This window comes from Periplaneta americana, chromosome 11 (assembly GCF_040183065.1).
Source record: "Periplaneta americana isolate PAMFEO1 chromosome 11, P.americana_PAMFEO1_priV1, whole genome shotgun sequence".
NCBI lineage: Eukaryota > Metazoa > Arthropoda > Insecta > Blattodea > Blattidae > Periplaneta > Periplaneta americana.
The window spans coordinates 56,016,971-56,038,581 of record NC_091127.1 but is presented as its reverse complement, the minus strand read 5'-3'; the positions used below and the strand labels follow the sequence as shown (position 1 = coordinate 56,038,581).

Below are 21,611 nucleotides of genomic sequence, written 5' to 3'. Positions count from 1 at the left end.
ATTTAACCCTTGAATATATCTTTGTTATAGATTATTTACAACACTTGATCTATAAATAGACAGAAAAAGGAACACACAAACAAAATAAAGGAAATAAGAGCAGAATTTTACATACCGTCAAAGGGGCAAACTTGGAACAATGTTTAACTTGGAACATTCATAGAGTATTTTAGTTTTGTCACAGTGGCAACATAATCTTCACTTGTTACTTTGTTGTGCAGCACATTGGTTCTATTGCAGTTTGGTGTTACTGTGACAAAACTAAAATACCCTATGATAATGTTCCAAGTTAAACACTGTTCCAAGTTTGCCCATTTTATGGTAAGCAATTAGTTCACTTATAAATCTAAGCTCTCGAATCAACCGAAGTCTTTTGAAGGGGACTTAGCATATGACAGCCAGTCATTTTTTTTTTTGTCTAAGATGTTATAAGGTGCACACATTTAAAATGACTATGTTAACCTGAGACTATTTACGAAGAGCCAATAACATAGTTGCCAAGTTCATGGCATCAGAAACCAACTAACCAGGCAATTAACTAATGTACTGAAAGTTGGATCTACTTTCATCATCAAAAAAGGGAAGATGAAGAGAGTAGAAAGAAGAGGAGCAGTTAAATCGGCTAAGTTCAATTGACTACTCCCTCACCATCTGATGAAGATATGTAGTACAACCTTCATGATGTCATGCTTTCTTGTAATTCTCAGCAAAAGGGAAAGTCCACATTAAATCTCTCTGTACTCATACACTTCGCTCTTTCTCTTATGACATCGACAAAACGTCAGATTTTATTCTAAGATAAAATTATGATTGTGACTATGTTGGTAACTGCTTGCCTAGTTACCTGAAAGAAATATCTGTGCTCCAAAAATTTAAAAGGGTCTTATTCACTTTAATTGGACAAACTGAATAAGGAACGAAGCTGTGTTGGAAAGAATGGGTGAAGAAAGAATGATGCTGAGGCTGATCAGGAAGAGAAAAAAAATTGGTTGGGTCACTGGTTGAGAAGAAACTGTCTACTGAAGGATGCACTGGAAGGAATGGTGAATGGGAGAAAAGTTTGGGGCAGAAGAAGATATCAGATGATAGACATTAAGACATACGGATCATATGAGGAGACTAAGAGGAAGGCAGAAAATAGGAAAGATTGGAGAATGCTGGGTTTGCAGTTAAAGACCTGCCCATGGGCAAAACACTTATGTATGTATGTATTCACTTTGCTATTACACCACCGCTTCTATAACATTGATGAATTCTTGGAATTCCTCTGTTGCAGGTCCTGACAGACATACTGCAAATGGGCCTTATATCCGAAATCGACCTGATCTGTAGTTTTCCACAATTAAGTCCCAAGTTTTATAAATTCGTATTACGTTGCATTTAATTATAGTTATTACTTTTATGTGCATTATGTAATTAATTATTAGTTTTGTAAATATGACATGTCCCATATCATGTACATGATCAGTGGATGCAATAAAGGATTATGATTATAACAATAAAAGGAATGGTAATAAAATAGAAAGAGTGATTCACGAGAAAAGGTAAAAAATTTATTATACGATATCTTAGGGCATTTTGAGTGGAAAAGTTCATATGAAAATAGGTCCGTTTTCGAACAATGACGAGCTAGATGCATTTTTTTGGTAAAACGTCTCGCCCCAATGTGAATCAAGACATTACCATATGCTGCTGACGTGAGATGTGAGACAAGGTCACGGATCGCAATGAGTGACATAACATTGGAATCTGCATTGTGAACGAGTGGATAAGTTCATTCACCTCACAAACCAGGTGATGGAGCATTACAAATGTCCAATCGCCTGTCCTTATCTGATGTAATGACACAGATCCTGCGCATAACACAAATACACTATCGCTTATCAGTTCACAGCAGTTCAGTCAGCTACTTACAGTACAGTAGTTATACAGGTACAGTTATCGGAAGTGTTGTGCTTTTCAGGATGCCTTATGAATTTTCGACTGCAGAATACGCTGATATTGTGTATGTTTATGGTTTGTGTGTTGGAAGTTCCTTGAGTGCTGACGCTGAATATGAACGACGCTTTCCGAACAGAAGAGTACCATATCGAAGAGTATTTACTGTCTATGGGGTTGGATGAAAGATTTGGTATACCAAAGGAAGGTGACAACGAGAGAGGCGCTAAGCGACCTTATTTTAGATGCTGCACACCGCATAAAGAACAGCCACGTGCAACTCTCCCGAGTGATGAGCGCAATTCAATCCCGAGCACAACAATGCATTGAATCAGAAGGAGGTACCTTTGAAAATGTGCAGAAACATCAATCCCGACTTCTAGAATATTAGGTATGTATGCATAAGTGAATATAAACTTTAAATTTGTCCTTTATCTGTCTCTAAATGCGAGTTAGTACAATGGAATCCCAGAAGTTTTTGTGAAATCAATCTCTGTAACCGTTCGAAAACAGACCCATATTCATATGAACTTTTTGACTCAGAATGACTCCAGAATTCACATCCCAAATTTCTTACCTTTCCTCGTGAATCATCCTGTATAATTGTGGTGGTGGTACCAACAGCAATACAATGCAACTTACTTGTAGCCACCAGGAATTGTGTTCAGGTCTTCTGTGTCATAAGGTTCGTCCCGTTTAACTATTACTGTTAATTTGTTAAGGCCAAAGCCTTGAATTATCTCCTGATCTGCAAGGTTTGAATGAGTTTCATCCTGTACCTGAAATATAGAAATAACCAAATAAGTGTGAAATACGTGTAAGTGAGAAATGTATAAAAGAAGTTTTACTGTATTAAATATACACATATTACATAAACACACTGTACATTAAAGTCAGATGACTGAGCTTGTGATGAAAGCCATTATGTCACAATCCGTCAAAGCATCCTATCAATCAGCCAGTTTTTGAGAGGTGGATGGACAGGCAAACAGACAGCATGAATAACAGACAATCGTTACTGGTAATGGATGCTTTTCGGATCCATGAAACCATGGAAGTATGAACACACCTAAAATAAATATTTAATGTTGCTTTTGTAACAACTGGTTAATACGTTCCAGGTATAAAACAACCTGCAGAGGAGGAAGAGAACAACCCAGACACCAAGAAAACTTGTGCGGACAGTAATATTATATTTTGCAGGAAGTTCATTGGTTGTAGCTTGTACATGGCCTGCTTAAGAACATACGAAGAATAACAGCATATGCAACAAAAGGGCATCACAAATTATGTACCTGTGAGGAATTATTATAAGTTTCTTTCTGGACAAAGTCTGATGTCAATAGTCTATATTTCCTTGCAATGTGGAGGCATTCTATAGGAGCTATCCACAATGTAGCGGCTCCTGGCACTACCCTTCCAGCACTCACTCCATTGCCATCTGCAGACTGTGGAGGTAATAACAGGTGATCCCAAGCGTGGATAAGGGACTGCAGTATGCCTTCACCTAACAGCCCTGCATCCACTGTTTCAGTTACAACAAGTGACACCCTGGAAAAAAAAAAAATTGTTACTAAAAGAGTATAGCTGTCGCACATGTCTGACCTAAATAAGACCAAAAATGAACAGGATAAAAAGAATTGTCAACTAACCGAGAACTTATATTTTCAGAGATGGATAGTTATTTTTTTATTGGGTTATTTTACGACGCTGTATCAACATCTCAGGCTATTTAGCATCTGAATGGAATGAAGGTGATAATGCCAGTGAAATGAGTCCAGGGTCCAGCACCGAAAGTTTCCCAGCATTTGCTCGTATTGGGTTGAGGGAAAACCCCGGAAAAAACCTCAACCAGGTAACTTGCCCTGACCGGGATTCGAACCCAGGCCACCTGGTTTCGTGGCCAGATGCGCTGACAGTTACTCCACAGGTGTGGACATGGATAGTTATATACCAGTATGATTAGTTAATGACATAAGAAACAAGTACAACAACCTTAGTCTAGGTTGCAATTGCAGGAGAAACCCTTCCAGTGTTGTGAACTAGCAATGCACGCCATCTACTGTTATAGAATGGAATAACTGTAACAACATTCGTCGGCCATACATTTGTCATCATACAGATTGGTGCAATTGATATTATTCTCTCTGTAATTATTTTTCCGACTTTAGGTTAGGATAATTTGGATTAGCTTAGTGCTTAGCAATTTTCTCATGCTACGTTTATAGGCCTATATTGTAAATGAATTCGGATATTCTTATATTTGCATTTATCATTCCGAATAACTCAGTCTACACATTACAAGTATCCGTAAGTGCTCAAATGTTTGATTTGGAAATCTGTTGCAAGGATCCCATATTTATTCTGCGTTTAATTTCCTCCCGAGTATTATTTACATTTGTTACTGTTGCTCCAAGATATTTGAATTTTTCCACCTCTTCTAAGAATGAAGTTCCAATTTTTATATTTCCATTTCATAAAACATTTTAGTCATGAGACATAATCATATACTTTCTCTTTTCGAGATTTACTTCCAAACCTATTGTTTTACTTGCTTCAAGTAAAATTTCAGTGTTTTCCCAAATCAAACATTTGTGGATTTTCTGCTAACATATTCACATCATCCGCACAGACAAGAAGCTGTTGTAACCTGTTCAATTCCAAACCCTCTCTGTTATCCTGAACTTTCCTAATGGCATATTCTAGAGCGAAGTTAAAAAGTAAAGTATTAGTGCATCTCCTTGCTTTAGCCTGCAGTGAATTGGAAAAGCATCAGACAGAAACTGGTCTATACGGACTCTGCTGTACATTTCACTGAGACACATTTCAATTAATCGAACTAGTTTCTTCTGAATACTAACTTCTATAAGAATATTATATAAAACTTCCCTCTTAACAAAGTCATATGCCTTTTTGAAATCTATGGATAACGATGTACTGTACCCTTATACTCCCATTTTTTCTCCAATATTTGTCGAATACAAAAAAATCTGATCAATAGTCGATCTATTACGCCTAAAACCACACTGATGATCCCCAATAATTTCATCTACATACAGAGTTAATCTTCTAAAAAGAATATCAGACAAAATTTTATAGGACGTCAACAAAAGAAGTAGGCCTACTATTAGTACATAATTAAGATATGTTATATCATTTTAAACATTTGAAAAAACTTTAAATGCCTCTCCTGAACAATTTAGTTTTTTGCACTTGCATCAATGTTTCTCCGGATAGGCGATATATAAAATATGAAAAAAATATATTTAATTTTATGTTGTGAATGTTTGTTGAGTGGTGCTGAATCTCTAGATATGATGAATTATGACTTTTTTTAGATGCAAGTCTGAATTCACTTCTAAACCTGATATTCTTAGGATTGCATACATTCTATTCCTGCATCGTTAAACCTAGATGAAGTTAAAGAAACTATCAGGAAAAAATCATAACATTTCACTTAAGGGGTTAGGTATAGCTTACAGCAGTAAAATTTCTGGGAATATTCAACATTTTTTCCCTCCATTACTGTATCTTGTACAATAATGAAAATTGGTATGTGTAAAACACTGTCTTTCTGCTATATGAAAAAAATATTTTTACGATTTAAAAAAAACTATTTATATTTTTTCTCAAAATTCAAAATGATGGCAGTTTACTGTACAGTGACGAAGCGTTTCCCTCATAAACTTGTTAACTTTTTCATGTTCTCTTTCTTTTATTTTATTGCGGAAACTCATGTTTACAATATCATGCTCTTTCAACTACATTCCTTAATAAATAATATTTTTTTTAATTTTGTGTTAGAAGAAAATACTGATATTTGACCATTTTTTAAAGTGAATTTATTTTTTATCAGACAATCTATCAAAGGTAGAGAAGTGATCTTGCATCAAATTGTAGATATGATATGCATAAATACACACAAAAAATTTCATTACAGAATGTTGGATAGTTTTTGAGTTATGTGGGAAATGCTTCATAACTGCACAGTAAACTGAATTTAAAAAAAAAAAAAAGTAAATATTTTTTTTAAATCGTAAAAATATTTTTTTCATATAGCAGAAGGACAGTATTTTACACACACTAATTTTCATTATTCTACAAGATACAGTAATGGAGGAAAAAAATGTTGAATATTTCCAAAATTTTACTGCTGTAACACAGTCTAGTATATACAGTCACGAAGCTCAATACTTAGTAAATATGCAAACATTAGATAGTTGCTCACCACTAGGATCGCTAATATTGCCTCATTACAGGCAATGCAAAATAGTACCGTCACAGTCTATTGTTTCTAGCACCCTCAAAACTTAAGTTTCGTCACTGTATATAGCAGTGGCGATTTCTCTTAAGGAGCACAGGAGCAGTGCACCACCTCTTCAAATAACACATGTTTTTAAATTTACTGTATATCAATGAGCTGCAGTAGACTATGTGAGCGACATAATTCTTTATTATAATACGGTACTATGTAAAAATAACGCTGCGCGTGTACTGTTCTTGTTGACGCCTGGGACTTAGGTTTACCACTCGACACTTGCGGCACACTGTTCCATTCGAGCATGCGCAGTAGTAGAGTCTCACTGGCAGGCTTTGGAGCATGGTAGGTAGGTTTACAGTGAGCGTAGGAGGGGTTAGGAGCACTTTCAGATGTGTTCTGCAGTCGCTGTTTGGCCCGTTCTATCATAAATATTGCAATGAATAGTGTGCAAAATCTTTTAAATATGTAATTTTCTGTAAGAACTTTACACGAAAAGATAAAAATAAAGAAGATGGGTAGACATACACAGGAATTAAAATTATAAGTGACGAAGAATAGTAATAGAGAAGTGACAAGAAAATTCAACATTCGGACTTACGAAAAATACAATATGTGGCTGCAATATAAAAGACGCTATATTTTGTTTTCCTTGCCTATTGTTCGGCGGCGAACATTCATTGACAAAAACAAGTAGGCTACGTGTTATGAATTGTATTTATTCTTCTGTTTGAATGTAGGACTGTGCGTAGTAACTAAATAATTTTGATTATCGTTCTGTAGGTATGATTGATTTGAAGCACATGAATAAAAGAAATAAAAACACGATTCTTCAGCTGCACACTCAACAATAATGTTAAATTAGCAATTTTGGGTCAAACAAACATACAGACACAATTGGTTTGTTGCACTTCACAATGATAAAGTTACCAAGAACAGATATGTGCGTGCGGTTTTGTTGCTTTAAGAGGTCACAAAGAGGGAAACTCATCTTTAAACGCTAGTATTTTTCTTGGCCTGATCAATTTTAGTTCTGAATTAGACGCACTCTTAAGGAACATTTGGAAAGAGGAACAGTGTTTAAGAGCACATCAAACACTATACAGAACGAAGTCCTTCAAGCCATTTTGATGTATGCTATGATGAGATTTCAAAAAATAAAGAAAGCTGCTGACTTTTAGTAGTTAAGGCTGATGAGACGACACACGTATCGAATGCTTGTGAACGTGTGAACTGTGTTATAAAACGCAATATAGCGAAAACAATATTATTTACGGTATGCTGCAATAGAAATTGAACACTTTACTTTGCTATCTACATCTATATAACATATATTAGTAGTTATGTCGTCGTTAGTACCTATAATAATAATAATAATAATAATAATAATAATAATAATAATAATAATAATAATAATAATAATAATACGATAATCATAATCATAATAAATATTTGTGCACCACCAGGATTATTTATCACCACACGCCACTGGTATATAGTAGACTGTGGCTGTAAGCTATACCTAACCCTTAAGAACTCAAGCAACGTATTCTAAACATGCGAGACAGATGCTTATTATTTTGAACATCTATTGTAAATAAGAGTGAATTACATTTTATCAGCAAATGGCTTACTAGAGCCATGGATAGGGACAGTCTCAGTGAAATATCTGCTATTCCTCCTACATCCTACTCCCCCCCCCCTGCAACTACTGATATACTGTATTAATAGCGAATCAGCTCCAAATAAAATGGTTGTACATACTATAGTAGCATTCTTTTAAAAAAAGTTGAATCTATTTGTAAGTAGATCCTTTCAAAGAAGGGAGAAGCTTTCTTTGTCTTTATCCACCATATTATATTTCGAGTAGATTACCTTTCTGGTATGTCTGTTGGGATAGTTATGTCATTTGAGTGTTTGTTGATAAGTGTAACTTTATCAGAAACACCATTGGCTCTCAGCACACGAGATGCAATGTTGATCATTGTAGATGAGCAGTCACAGGCAAATACTGGACCAGCTCCTGCTTCCACAGCAAATAAGCTGAAATCAGAAACAAAGACAGTATTATTCTCACTTTGTACCACTTCTATAGAACTTCATATCAGTTATAATCAATATTATTCTCCCAGTTTGGGCTGTTCAGTCTGCTCTAGTTATATTTATATTCTGATGAGGTGTAAAACATGTAGTATTTATCAGGGGCGATTTCTCAGGGCATGCTATGCTTGCTGCGCAAGCCCAATATTTTCGTAGAATGTGTATTTCTCAAAATGGCGTTACGTACATTAAAATTTATTGTGATTTTTGGAATACTGTATAGGCGTAATACCATCCGCAGGTTGCACACCGCAAGTATCGCAACACTTGCTCGTTTCTTGGAGCTACAGAAAAGACGTAGAAATAGCGAGAATATGATGTGCGCACAAGTGCCTTCCTTCTTAGTCCGTTCTAGGCGCACATGCTTCTGTTATGTGTTGTCTGAAGCTCTGGTCCGAGAGCTACACCAACGACTATTTAACGTTAAACAGAGCAGTACTGACAGCGGGAATGTGCTGTGATTTGCGAGTGCAATGTAATTGTATGAGCGGAATACATGTATTAGCTGCTGCATGTATTATTAATTTTTAAACATTAATTTGAAGTATTGCAATGAACTCGGAATTGTGTGTAATTGAAACCTTATTATTAAATCCATTTTCCCGAAGGACTATTCAAGAGAAGACAGACATTATAGAGAATATGTGCGCTCGTTCAGTGCAGCTCAATACAACAATATGCATTGGTTGGCAGGGTCGAAAAAACTAAATAAACTGTTTTGTTGGCCATGTTTGTCATATTATATCGAACTTCTACATCTGATAAGCGAATATGATCCATGACTTATAATTATTTCATAATTATAAAATAAATTATTTATGTGGGTCTGATTATTTTTATTAGTTATGAATTATTATATCCTCCCACCTTCCCCTATGAATAAAAGAGCAAGCCTAACTTTCGTGACTAGCATTCGCCCCTGGTATTTATTGTAGTTACAATTACAAGACAATTCAATGACATACAATCAATTACAAATCTGTTTGTCAAAGCAGTTTGTATGTTTTGAACACACACACGCACACACACCCACACAAAAAAGAAAACTAATGTGCAGGGTGGAAGTGAAACAGACCTGCAGATTGAAAGGGATGATAGGGTACACTTAAATGAATAAGAAACCTATGTTACGTTTTGTGATTAACTGCATGGTTAATCAGGAAATTAAGTTCGAAGTTCCAGAGTCTGACTACCTTTCCAATAACAGTCTCCTTTCGTATTGTAATAAATAGAGCTCGGATGTTTAGGCATTTATTTTGGTTAAAATATAGGCATATAGGCACTAATAATAGTAAAAATAGGCAGTGAAATAGGCATTTATTATTCATGGAAACAGACAAAAAATAGACAAATACTTAATGAACTATCCCATACAGTACTCATTTTCCTTGGTTACATGACACAACAAGATGCTTTTTTAAGTTGTCAACTGTCATAGTGAGACGCCTGTCAGAGAGAACGTTTTTCGTGGTGGAAAAGGATCTTTCTACTTCTACTGAAGTGGTTGGAGGAAACTTAAAACAACTTATTTCAGAAGGACTGTCTCTACTTTCTTTCAGAGATCGGGAAAACCGACTGTGTATTGTCTCAAAAAGAGGGGTGTGAGAAGGGATTAGAGACTTCAAAGTATGCGTGACTTGTGCGTGCAAACGACAACAGTAACAGGATCTGGAGACTTGCTTTTAATACTTCCCTCATCCCCTTTCTTTTGCTGTTAAACCCAAAGTGACCTGAGCACTGAGGGTTATACTGTTCAAACATCTTTGTTAAGGGATATAAAAGATGGAATCGGTAGGGGAGAAAAGTTTACAACGTCTTGGAAACATATGTATTACTGGAGAATAAGATTCTCAGCAAATATTTGTCAGGTGAATATATATTTTTAATTTGTACAACCGTTCTTTTTTGTTTTTTGATATAATTTATGTACGATCTATTTTAAATGCATTAAAAATATAGAAAATGTACAATAACGACGTTAAAAGGCTAAAAAAATCATTTAACCTTAAAATAGACAATGGGTGCTAAATTTATTTTTTATTTTAGTAGATTATTTTACGACGCTTTATCAACATCTTTGGTTATTTAGCATCTGAATGAGATGAAGGTGATAATGCCGATGAAATGAGTCCGGGGTCCAGCACCGAAAGTTACCCAGCTATATGGGTGCTAAAATAGGCAAAAAAAAAGGCAAAATAGGAATTGAGCCCATCATCTCCAAATATGTGGAAATGTGTTTATCCCTAATAGGTCTTTCATATATACACTCAGTTTAAAAAAGGCATTTTGACTAACATCCAGGCTCTAGTAATAAAGATGTAAGAGGTCAACAAACTCAATGTATGTGAACTGCCTCACGCCTCCTTTCCTAGCTACAATGTTACAATATGGTTGCATCATTCAGTGGCTTGAAATTGGTGGTTTTTAAATTAAATTTATACGAAAACTGCCCACATTACTGAAATATGACAGAGTGATAAATGATTCTTTATTAGATTTTCTATTGCTATGGGCAAAAATCACGATCCAACTCACAATAGTTACCGAATAAGAGAGTGTTAAACATTTGAGAAAAAACATACAAACATTTGAGATACCAATTTGGTATTACAGTTGTCACATATAGTACAACATGAGCTATTCACTCTAAAAATCTACAGGGTTATTTCACGTCCACCCTGTGTACAATTCCCAAAAAAAAAGAATGAGAAGTTGGAATATTCTAAAACCCAGATGCAAGACACGCATGATCAGAGATGAAGAGCACAAATACACAAATAATACATATCTGAGTTATTTAAATTCACTCTATTTGGCTTGTTGTTAAAATCGTTCCGAAACTCACTTGGAAAATTGCAAGAAAAATGTTAATGTAATGTAAATAATAGATAAATTATATAAAAATCGTGAAGTAAAATCAAAATTCCAACCTTTAAGACGAGATCGACATTCCCTGCAGAAGTGGCATCTGTGTGTTGTGCGGAAGAGAGTGAGTTTGGGTCCTTATCTACGAGTTTCCCCCTCCCCTCCCACGAATAATGAAATGTAGTTTTACAGAGTCCTGGGATTAAATGTTAATGGTTATAGACAATACAAAACAATAATTTATAATATTATAAACAATATAATGAATGAATTAACTTTGATTATTCACGCGCTCGCACACATATACACACACACACACACACTAAAAGATTAGGTGAATATGTTTTAATGGTCCATTTCGTGATCTTTACTGTGATCCATATCGTGAACCATTTCGTAGTGCTTGTTGTGGTCCATGCCATGATCCTTATCATGGTCCTTGTCATAGTCCTTATGTCCTTGTTTTTGTCGTGATCCATCTCCTGATCATTATTGTGGTCCTTGTCGTCTTTGTCGTGATTCTTATCACCATTCTTGCTGTTTGTCGTGGTCCTAATGATGGACACTGTTGTCTTTGTCATGGTCCTTAGTCCTTATCATTCTTCAAGTCATGGTCCTCATCATGATTGTCGTTGTGATCCTTATCATGGTCCTTGTCCTTGTCGTGATCGATGTCTTTGCCATGGTCCTTGTTATGTTTGTCACGTTCCTTATCATGATCCTTGTATTTGTTGTATCATGGTCCTTGATGCAGTCCTATATTGGCTGTTGTCTTTGCTATGGTCCTTGTTATCTTTGTCATGTTCCTTGTCTTTGTAGTGGTACTTATCGTGGTATTTATTGTCTTTGTCATTGTCATTACCGTGGTTTTTGTTCACACAATAAGAAAATGTTAAAAAAATATATGTATTTTTTAAAGATGTTATATCGAGATTGGAATAAGAGTTGGTTCTTTTTCAATCAAATTAGACACTGATCAGAATTACTTCTGACTTCCAGCATAGTCCTGATCATGTGACCAACCATAAGGTTGAGGAACTTCATTCTTGGACAAATGATTATGAAATGTCTTTGCAATTTGTTCTTTCCGAAATTCAGTCCTGAAACAAACTATAGGTACTAGTAACTGCCAATAAAGATAAATTTCTATACTTCCAGAAAGTGAAATTTCTGTATTCTAAGCCTTTACAACAGTGTGTCTCTTGCCTGTATAGTGTTTATATGTCTTCAAGAAAAGTTACACTTACCTGAGCAAGCCAGTTCCAGTCCCAATGTCCAAAACAGCAGTATCTGCACCTTGCTGTACAACTCTTCTTATAATTGCAGCCCTATATGCATCATTTCGTGTGATATCATTGAGCATGCGAAAATGCCATCTTTCTACCAGCAAGTTGCATGATCCTTGCAAATTACATCTTGCAGGTAGAAATCCAGGATTACAAGTCAAAGCATATCGGAAATAATTACAGGCTTCTGTTGTATGTCCCAATCTGTAAGCGGAGGAAAAAAGTGACATTCCATTTTCATTTAATTTAATTTATTTTATTTTATTCCATATACCTTACATCAGCATTGAAGCATTAAGATGTGGAACAAGTCATGTGAGTTACACATTTCTTTTCTGTGGCGAGATGAAGTAAGGGAATTCATAAGATTCCTATAATTTGCGTGAAATGTTTATGTTTTCGGTTGGGTGTTATTGTGATATTTAGATTTTTAACAAATTGCTTCTTATTTATAAGAACTGTGAATGTGACACTGAAAGCCATTGATTGAATTCCCAGTGTGCTTAGTCGATTTAAGAGAGCAGTGTATTATGATAATAAATTATTGAAAGAATTTTAGTTTTGTCCTTTAAATGTGCAGAAATTTGAGCCGAACAAATGTAACTTTGAAAAATTCCTTTGTAAAATGAAAAGTTACATTTTTTCATATCAAATTTCTGCACATTTAAAGGACAAAATTAAAATTCATTAAATCATTTATTGTCATAATAGACTGTTCTTTTTTTAAATTGACTGAGCATATTGGGAACTCGATCAATGGCTTTCCCAAAATATGCTATGAAATGTTTCATATAGAACAATTTTATTTCGAAAAGAAGGCAAAAACGAACAAAATTGTATTAAACTTTTTTGCTTGAAATATCTCAAAGAACCCCCTTAAGTTAATGACATTATTTACAGTTCACCCTGCAAATTCAATAAAGGATTAAGCAAAAAATAATCATTAATAACACAACACATAAATTGCATTACATTTTTTTCCCCAAAACACGCTATAAAATGTTTCATATAAAACAATTTTTATCTCGAAAAGGAAGCGAAAACGAACAAAATTGTATTCAACGTTTTTGTTTGAAATATCTCAAAGAATAACTCACTAAAATTAATGACATTATTTACGGTTCACCCTGTATACCACATATTTGTTCAAGTATTTATAATGAAATTAATGTTTCATCTGAATGACCCATTGCTAAGCAAGTGACGTCAGAAAGATGTGACGTAACTCATTGCCATTACTAGCAGAAAAGTGTGACATAACTCATTGTCAATGCTAAGCAACTGACGTCAGATGTTGACATTTTCGTAACATTTCAATAATTTGATCAGTGGAGGTGGATCGGGATGGCAGGTGAGGCTGGGCCACACCTGATTTTTGGTTAATTTTCTGGTCGAATTTCAACAAACAGAATAGGTATAATTATAGAGAAAACAAGCATGTACAGATTTTATTTATTAAAGGGATACACCATGGTATTTACAGAGCACGTTTAAAGTAGACTTTCCTGGATCTGTTACTAGTATAAATACCACTGTTACATGTTATTTTGTCCTTAGGCCTTCCAAATTCCTTTCTCAGTGACTCGAAAAAAAAAAAAACACCGCGAATTTGTGCATAAGTGAGGTGAGATGTTGATTTTAAACTCTACACTATGAGGACTCTAAAATGCCATCATCAGTACAGTTTTCGTAGAAAAATCATTTTCCACTTTGAAGAGGATAAAAAAAAACTATCCAAGAAATCGAAAAAGAGAGGTAACATACACTTACCAAATTTCAGACAGTCAAATACTTCTTCCCCAAACCTTCAATTGACCGCACATGACTAGTATGCAGCCTTCTTGCAAGCTGTGGCATAGCTTAAAAATGGCATTATATTTCAAATTACTGTCTTTTTAATCATTACTGTATAATAAAATTATTTGAATGGTGTAAACAATCTAGAAATCATGAAACTATTACCATTATAATGAATGTTTAAATTTTTATTGAAATTGTAGTTATTTTGATGTATCAGAGATTTTTCTACATCAAAATAACTACAATTTCAATAAAAATTTAAACATTCATTATATTGGCAATAATTTCTGATTTCTAGATTGTTTACACCATTCAAATAATTTTATTATACAGTAATGATTAGAAGATTGTTTTTCTACACTTTTAAATTATAATTAATTTCAATTGATAAAATATCTGAAAAATTAATAAATCAATCCATCATAGGTCGCTAGAGTAAAACTCACATGAGTGGTTATTGTCTGTCATGTGCTATTTCTATTCAATATAAAACAATGTTCATCTTATGAAAACTTAAACTAAAAAAGTATTTTGGGGAAAAAAAAGCAAAATTTTAGATTTGGAAAAAAAACAAACAAACAAACAAACCTGAGTAACAGCAATTCTATTGTATTTAATAGACAGGCAGAGATATTAACAATGATGTCGTAAAATTTCTGTCTTTAATAGTTTAAGAGCTAAGTGTACAAAACTTTGTAAATTTAACATTGTCAAGATAGGAGGTACCCAGTCCTCGTGAGAGAAAATCTCATACAGCGACCAATCACGAGTTAAGAAGTAATTCCGAATAATATACACTCTAATTTGCTTGAGTACTGGTATATTATTTTCATGTCTGCAGTAATGCAAGGAATACAGGGAGAAAAGAAATTTGATGCAGAATTTCAAATAATATATTTTTATTTTCAAAACCATATAAAATGATACTCACAATATACATGTAACACACAGTATTATTTCTGGTATTCTTATAATTTTATTTCTTATTTTATTTAATAACAGTAACATGATTATAAATCAGCAAAGGGAAAGATATTTTGGAAGGAGTTAATATAACTTTTTTTTCAGTTAACTAACAGTCTTTTACAGTTCATACAAGGCTAAAAAAAGTATTATTTTAAAATAGTGCAACTAATGTGTTTGCAGGACCTTAACAAAATTATGAAAAACAGGTTTCAGGCACCGAAATCCAATCCTTCCAAACACTGTATGCAGATTCTATTCTGCTAATGTAGGTAGGTATCTAACACTTGATTTAACAATAAGGTTATTTTCTCTCTTGCTTCCCAGTATTTAGATGTAAGACTTTTATTTTGTTGTGCTTCACAGTATGTTAAATGGTTCATATCCATTTCTTCTTCTTGAGAACAAATTAAACAAATTTGAAGTAGACAGGAGGCTAATTCTATGTTAAATGTTTATTCAGACAATCAAGACCAATAATTCATTTGAAGTAAATCACTACAACAGCGTTGTATATAGGTATTAAGAAACCAGCCATCTCAGTTGTAGAAACCTTGCCTGTACTCCAATACAGAGTAGCTGTGGAAACCTTCGTTCTATTTCGACATAGAGTACTACTGCATTCAATAAGGAGGCATCATACTTCCCTTTTTGGGCTATGCTAACAATATGTATGATGTATATGAAGTACAATTTCTACACTTTAGAAGAAATGAAAGACAATTAGGAGAAAAATTTCTCCATCTCGAAAATACCATGTGAATTCCAATATTATAAGGAGGTATCAGTTATGCTTATATACGATGACAGAACATTTTCAACAACTGCTATGAAATGGATGAAAACAGGTGTCATTGTATTAATAAAATCCCACTTCATCTTCTTTACTACCAAGAGTTATATCATATGTTTTGTAGATGGAATGATAGTTGTTTTGGTAGTTGTAGTTTTTAAAAATGACATTGTATGAGGCGCGTCCATAAAGTAACTTTCCCACTCGTCCCACAGCTAGCAAACCATATGTTGTGCAAAGTGATTGCCTGTACGTGATAGAGTAATGTCCTGGCATGGTGCATGCACTAGCAAAACTTCCCGAGTGCTCTCAGTAGCTTCGTTGCATTGGTTGAAGATGGACGCTCCTATTCCAGCTCCTGCTGTGTGTGAAGTGCGGTCAGTGATAAAGTTTTTGAATGCACAGGGCATAGCGCCAATTGAAACTTATTGTCAGCTGTGTCAGGTCTATGAGCCTAACGTCATGAGCAAGCAGATGGTGCGTTGCTGCTACAGGACACCAAAACGTGCATGATGAGGAGCGCAGTGGGAGGCCAACCATCAACACAGACGACCTTGTGGAGCAACACACCATCTACTTGCTCATGACATTGGGCCCATAGACCTGACACAGCTGATGATCAATTTCAATTGGTGCTATGCCCTGCATTCAAAAACTTTATCACTGATCGCACTTCACATGCGGTGGGAGCTGGAATAGGAGTGTCCATCTTCAACCAATGCAACGAAGCTACTGAAAGCACTTGGGAAGTTCCGCTATCACATGCGCCATGCCAGGACATTACTCTATCACGTACAAGCAGTCGCTTTGCGCAACATATGGTTTGCTAGCTGTGGGACGAGTGGGAAAGTTACTTCATGGACGCGCCTCGTATATGATACTGCTACTTTATAATTGATATAAAGTGATGTGTTTAAAAGAACCGTGATACTAATACCCTCTACAAAACCACTGTTGGAAACACAACAATTTCCTTTGTTAACTTAAAGTTTTTAAAAAGCTCTCCTTTTGACCTTGCATTGTCAACCAAGTTCTTGAACCACTGCTGTATTATATATTCAAGATGCAGAAGAATGTCACATGGTACACTGAATGAGTATAATTCACACACATTATTCTGATTATGGTAATCAGTCTTCAATTCCACATGAATTTTGAAAACACAAAGTGGTACCAACGAAAGACAAGTTTCCCCATTATCTGGCATAGAAGTTTGTTTATACCAGTATACAACAGGAAATCCCAGAAACACACCAAACAAAGTTGGAATGCACCAGTTTTCATTTTTCTTCAGACTGAAATGTATTTCATCTTCAATATGGAAGTTTTGCATTGAATCTGAATGTATTCCAATTATATCAGATTGTGTAATCGAGATTTTATCCTCTTTTACAATGTTCTCACTTGATACAGGAACACTGTCACTATTTCTATTACAGTGTAACGAATCCGTTTTTCTGTTCAATACATCATAATTGTCAGACTTATTATTTTCATCATTTTGTGTCCACTCACAATTTGTTATAGTATCAGAGATTGAAAATGATTGAAAATTTGAACAAACCATTCCAGTGATTTCTGAATCCTCTTCTTCTTTTGAACCATTTGCCTTCATATTAAATTCTGAAATAAGTTTCCTAATAGTATCCAACATACAATTAATGTCAATGGCTATATCTGTGCCTGGTTGTATTAGAATGGGAGAACTTAATTGTGGGCTAACATCAATGAAGCGAAAGATCATTTTTGAACAACATGTGTATACTTGTATCAAATTGGACACAATGAGATCATCGCCAATACTTACAACAAAAATACCTGAATGTAAAAGTTCCGATTTTTTTAGATCAGCCACAAGATTTAATAACTGTGTGTAATCTACTGTCATCTCCTTAACATCCCACAGAAAACCTGGTTTCAATCCTTCATTTACAGCTTCCAAATTCATAATTAAGTTCCACAGGACATTATGTTTAATCTTACATTTTTCCTTTCTTTGGAAATGACGTTTGAGGATGTTTTCCCAAAGTAAATAATTAAATCCACTCATAGCACAGAAACTAAATTTTTAATGTCTTGTTAAAGAGTATGAAACCAAGTTTTATTCACTGCTTCTCTCTAAAATGATCAGCAGCCTCTTCTAACCTGTAGAGATGAGATCCAAGACTGTTGAGAACTTCTTCGTTATCTGGGAAGACTTCCAATGCTTGTTCATAGCAATTGAAGAGATCTCTGTATCGTTTTTGTTCGTCAAGTGTTTCTCCCCAGGAGCCTAATAGTAAAAAGATCAAAACATTTAAATTGTACCAAAGCTATGAAACTGTTTTCAAAATTACACTTATTAGGCTATATATAAAACCCCAGATCACATATAACAGATTGGCCATTCCCATGTTAAAAATTGCAACATGTGAGAGAGAATAACCAGCGGGGTCACCACCGTTGATTGGGAACAACTGCCAGGTGGAAGTACAGTTGCTCCATGCAATTCAAATGAGAGTTATAACATGACTTCTTATGAAGTAGCTAGATGGCAGTATAGTGAAATTGATAAAAGTTGTTGCTGTCAAAACCTATAAGGCTGAGCAATCTGTTATATATGACTAGGGCTAGGATTTTGATGACCTATAAATCATGAAAAAATGTCCTAAAAGAATGCATTTATGACCTAAAAATCTTTCAAAAATGCCCTTAAAATGCCCTAAAAATTGATCTTACAAAATTGTCTTAGTAGGACAAGAGGTTTTGTGCTACTTAATATTAAGACTAGTAATTAAATTAAATTTTACATAATTTTTTCTAAGTAGTACACTGTAATTAATTATTTTATCTGATGTGTTTCCATGTATGATCGTTGACCTCTGCGTCGGCATGTGGACGTGAGGTCAGCAGTCAGCTGGTCGGGCTTGGCCCTTCATGGACTGTAGCACCATGGATTTACTTTATTTTTAGTTTCCGTGTAGTCTACCACAAGGCCACTCTTATCCGGAATTAGCAGGTATAGAGGAGTCTATATTGAAGGGGTGGTTGGACTGATTCATTATATGGGGTGTACTACGTTTTAATGGCAATATCTGTCTAGAAAAACGATTAAAATATTATACAAAATAATGAGTATTAATGGACAAAATATGTAAAGAAAATATCAAAGGAAATAGACATTATTTTACATTAATAATAGGGATTTATGGCTAAAATCAAATGAAAATGCCTAAAAAATGACCGAATAAAACAAAAGATGCTCTTATGAGTTGAAACAGGCAAAGAATGCAAAAATATATCTTAAAACACTCAGTTTATCACATAACACATAAATATTAAAGCAGCTATGTTTCTGGCTTACTAGAAAAAAGATGCAATTTCAACAAAATACTAGCCCTATATATGACATTGATAAATATATAATAGGATGTGAAGCTGCGGTCAGCACCATCTGGTGGCAGGGAGCTCAAATAAGATGATCAGCGTCCGATGTCGTAGGTGATGAACATTAGAACTAAGTGTTGGGTACATTACCCAGAGTTCTCTATTTATCCGTTCGTTCGAGACATTGCTTGAGAAGACAAGATGACAGCCAGAAACTTGCTAATAAGTGGACATAAAGTGATGATACGTGTGTGTATAAGCAGTAAATGTTAAACAGTGATGTTTATGGACGTTATAAAAATAGTGTTGTTGAATGTATTGTACAGTAATAGTAATATAATAAATTGAAGTTTTTGCAGACTTTTCCTTTGCACTGTACACTAAATACCCAAAGAATATAATCCCAATCACCTAACCTTTTATTTTCTGTCTCTGCCTGATTATACTTTAACTGGGTAGTGTAAAATAGATCGTCTCTTTTATCTTCCTGTTGGCTCCGGTAAGAATATTCAGTGGAAGATGCTGTGAGGAATAAAAATGTAAATGTTTTATTTTAAACTGGGTTAGTTTGAGAATAGTGTTGAGGGGGGGAGGGAATACTTTCTGCATAGTTTAACATTTTCGTCACCAGGTCCGCTGCTAAATGCATGGAGTAATTAGTTTTTATTTTCGTTACTTGGTGTCTGCTAGATGTAATAAGTTCTACTGCCCAACAGATGGCAGCAAGATCAATTTTTACATTAGCGCCTCTAGCATGTGTTATGGGAAACTCAGTAAGTTTCGCATCCTATTATATATTTATCCATGTATATGTGATCAGAGATAAAACTCAAGGTCTTCTGCACTGCGACCTTAAGGTCTATTATATTTATTCACCTTCCTGTGAGGGAGGAATGAGATGAATGAACTTATAGGGTAGATTGCAGCACCAGTGATACTACAGACATAGGCCACAGAGTTCCCAGATTGAAAACTCCTGCAGTGACTGAGTGGTCAGACCTCCTGCCTGTCATGCAGGCGGCCCAGGTGTGAGCCCCGGTCAGGTCTGGGATTTTACATCTACATTATTCTGTCACCATTCCATAGCATTCCCCGACTGCCGGCTGGCGACACGTAAAGAGTTGCCTGCTCGAAACCTAGGTACACAGCAAACCTTAGTGTAGTCAGCCAGTGTGGGTTTGGAATGCGCCTAGCTTGAGAGTTTGTGCAATAGATCATAACAGATCACATTGATGGTAGCGAGATGAGGCAGAGGTTTCACTGACATTCGCCTTACGGTTGTGAAAAAACCCAACCAGATAATCAGCCCAAGTGGGAATCGAACCCATGCCCGAACGCAACTTCAGATTGACAGACAAGTGCCTCAGTTGACTGAGCTAAGCTGGTGGCTAATACCCTTCTTAACAAGCCTTCAAAGCCACCAGCGTGGCTCAGTCTGAAATTGTGCTTGGGTGCAGGTCCGATTCTCGCTTGGGCTGATTACCTAGTTGGGTTTTTTTCCGAGGTTTTCCCCAACTGTAAGGTAATCTATGGCGAATCCTCGGCCTTATCTCGCCAAATACCATCTCGCTATCACCAATCTCATAGGTGCTAAATAACCTCGTAGTTGATACAGTGTCGTTAAATAACCAACTAAAAATAAAAAAAAAAAAAAACCTTCAAATATCCTGCTTGAAGTAACTTCTGTAACAGGTACAGAAATATGACAGACGTTGGCAAAGTAAGCAAAAAAATAAAACAGTGTGTAAACTACTTATACTCTAATCATTAGCAGTACAAATGAAAATTAATCCAATTATGGTCATGTATCATGTAATTCCATGACGTTCAATCTTATCTCACAGACTTTTATTGTATTTTTTTACTGTTACAAAGACACCTTATCTCTCTGGGAGCAAATCTCGACATACTATGATGTAAGTGTTTTTATGCACCTCTGATAATGAGAAAGGGTTTTAGACAGGCTGCTTCATCTTCCATAAGTAAAGTGATTTCGCTTTAACTATTGGACAGATTTATCCAGGATGATGTGCATGAACTATAATAACTTTTATTACAATGTAATGGATCTTTATTTAAAATAGACAATTTAATGATGATTAATTCCAAATAAAAACAGACGATTTTTTTCATGGATTTTTGCATCATGTAGGATAAACTAACAGATAAAATGGTATAGTTTGTGCCTAGATTTCCTAAGAGAAATTTATTATCTACAAAATTATTTCTACTTCTCCAGTCT

At 35.0% G+C, this 21,611-nt stretch overlaps 1 protein-coding gene across 8 annotated transcripts in view; it reads right to left on the bottom strand.

Annotated features, from left to right (window-relative positions):
- LOC138709016 (protein arginine N-methyltransferase 9-like) overlaps positions 1-21,611 on the bottom strand; it is an 88,922-nt gene that overhangs the window by 12,894 nt on the left and 54,417 nt on the right. For 7 of the 8 annotated variants that reach the window (XR_011334810.1, XM_069839467.1, XM_069839466.1 and 4 more), the window contains 5 exons: positions 18,149-18,275; positions 12,409-12,651; positions 8,072-8,239; positions 3,234-3,489; positions 2,581-2,717 (listed from right to left, as the gene is read on the bottom strand). Coding sequence is in view for 7 of the 8 variants with exons in the window: in XM_069839467.1 (XP_069695568.1) it covers positions 2,581-2,717; positions 3,234-3,489; positions 8,072-8,239; positions 12,409-12,651; positions 18,149-18,275 (931 nt within the window). In the remaining variant the exon portion in view is untranslated. Of the gene's footprint in view, positions 1-2,580; positions 2,718-3,233; positions 3,490-8,071; positions 8,240-12,408; positions 12,652-14,217; positions 14,307-18,148; positions 18,281-21,611 lie in introns of those variants that run through there. The other variant, XM_069839472.1, reaches the window with a different exon arrangement.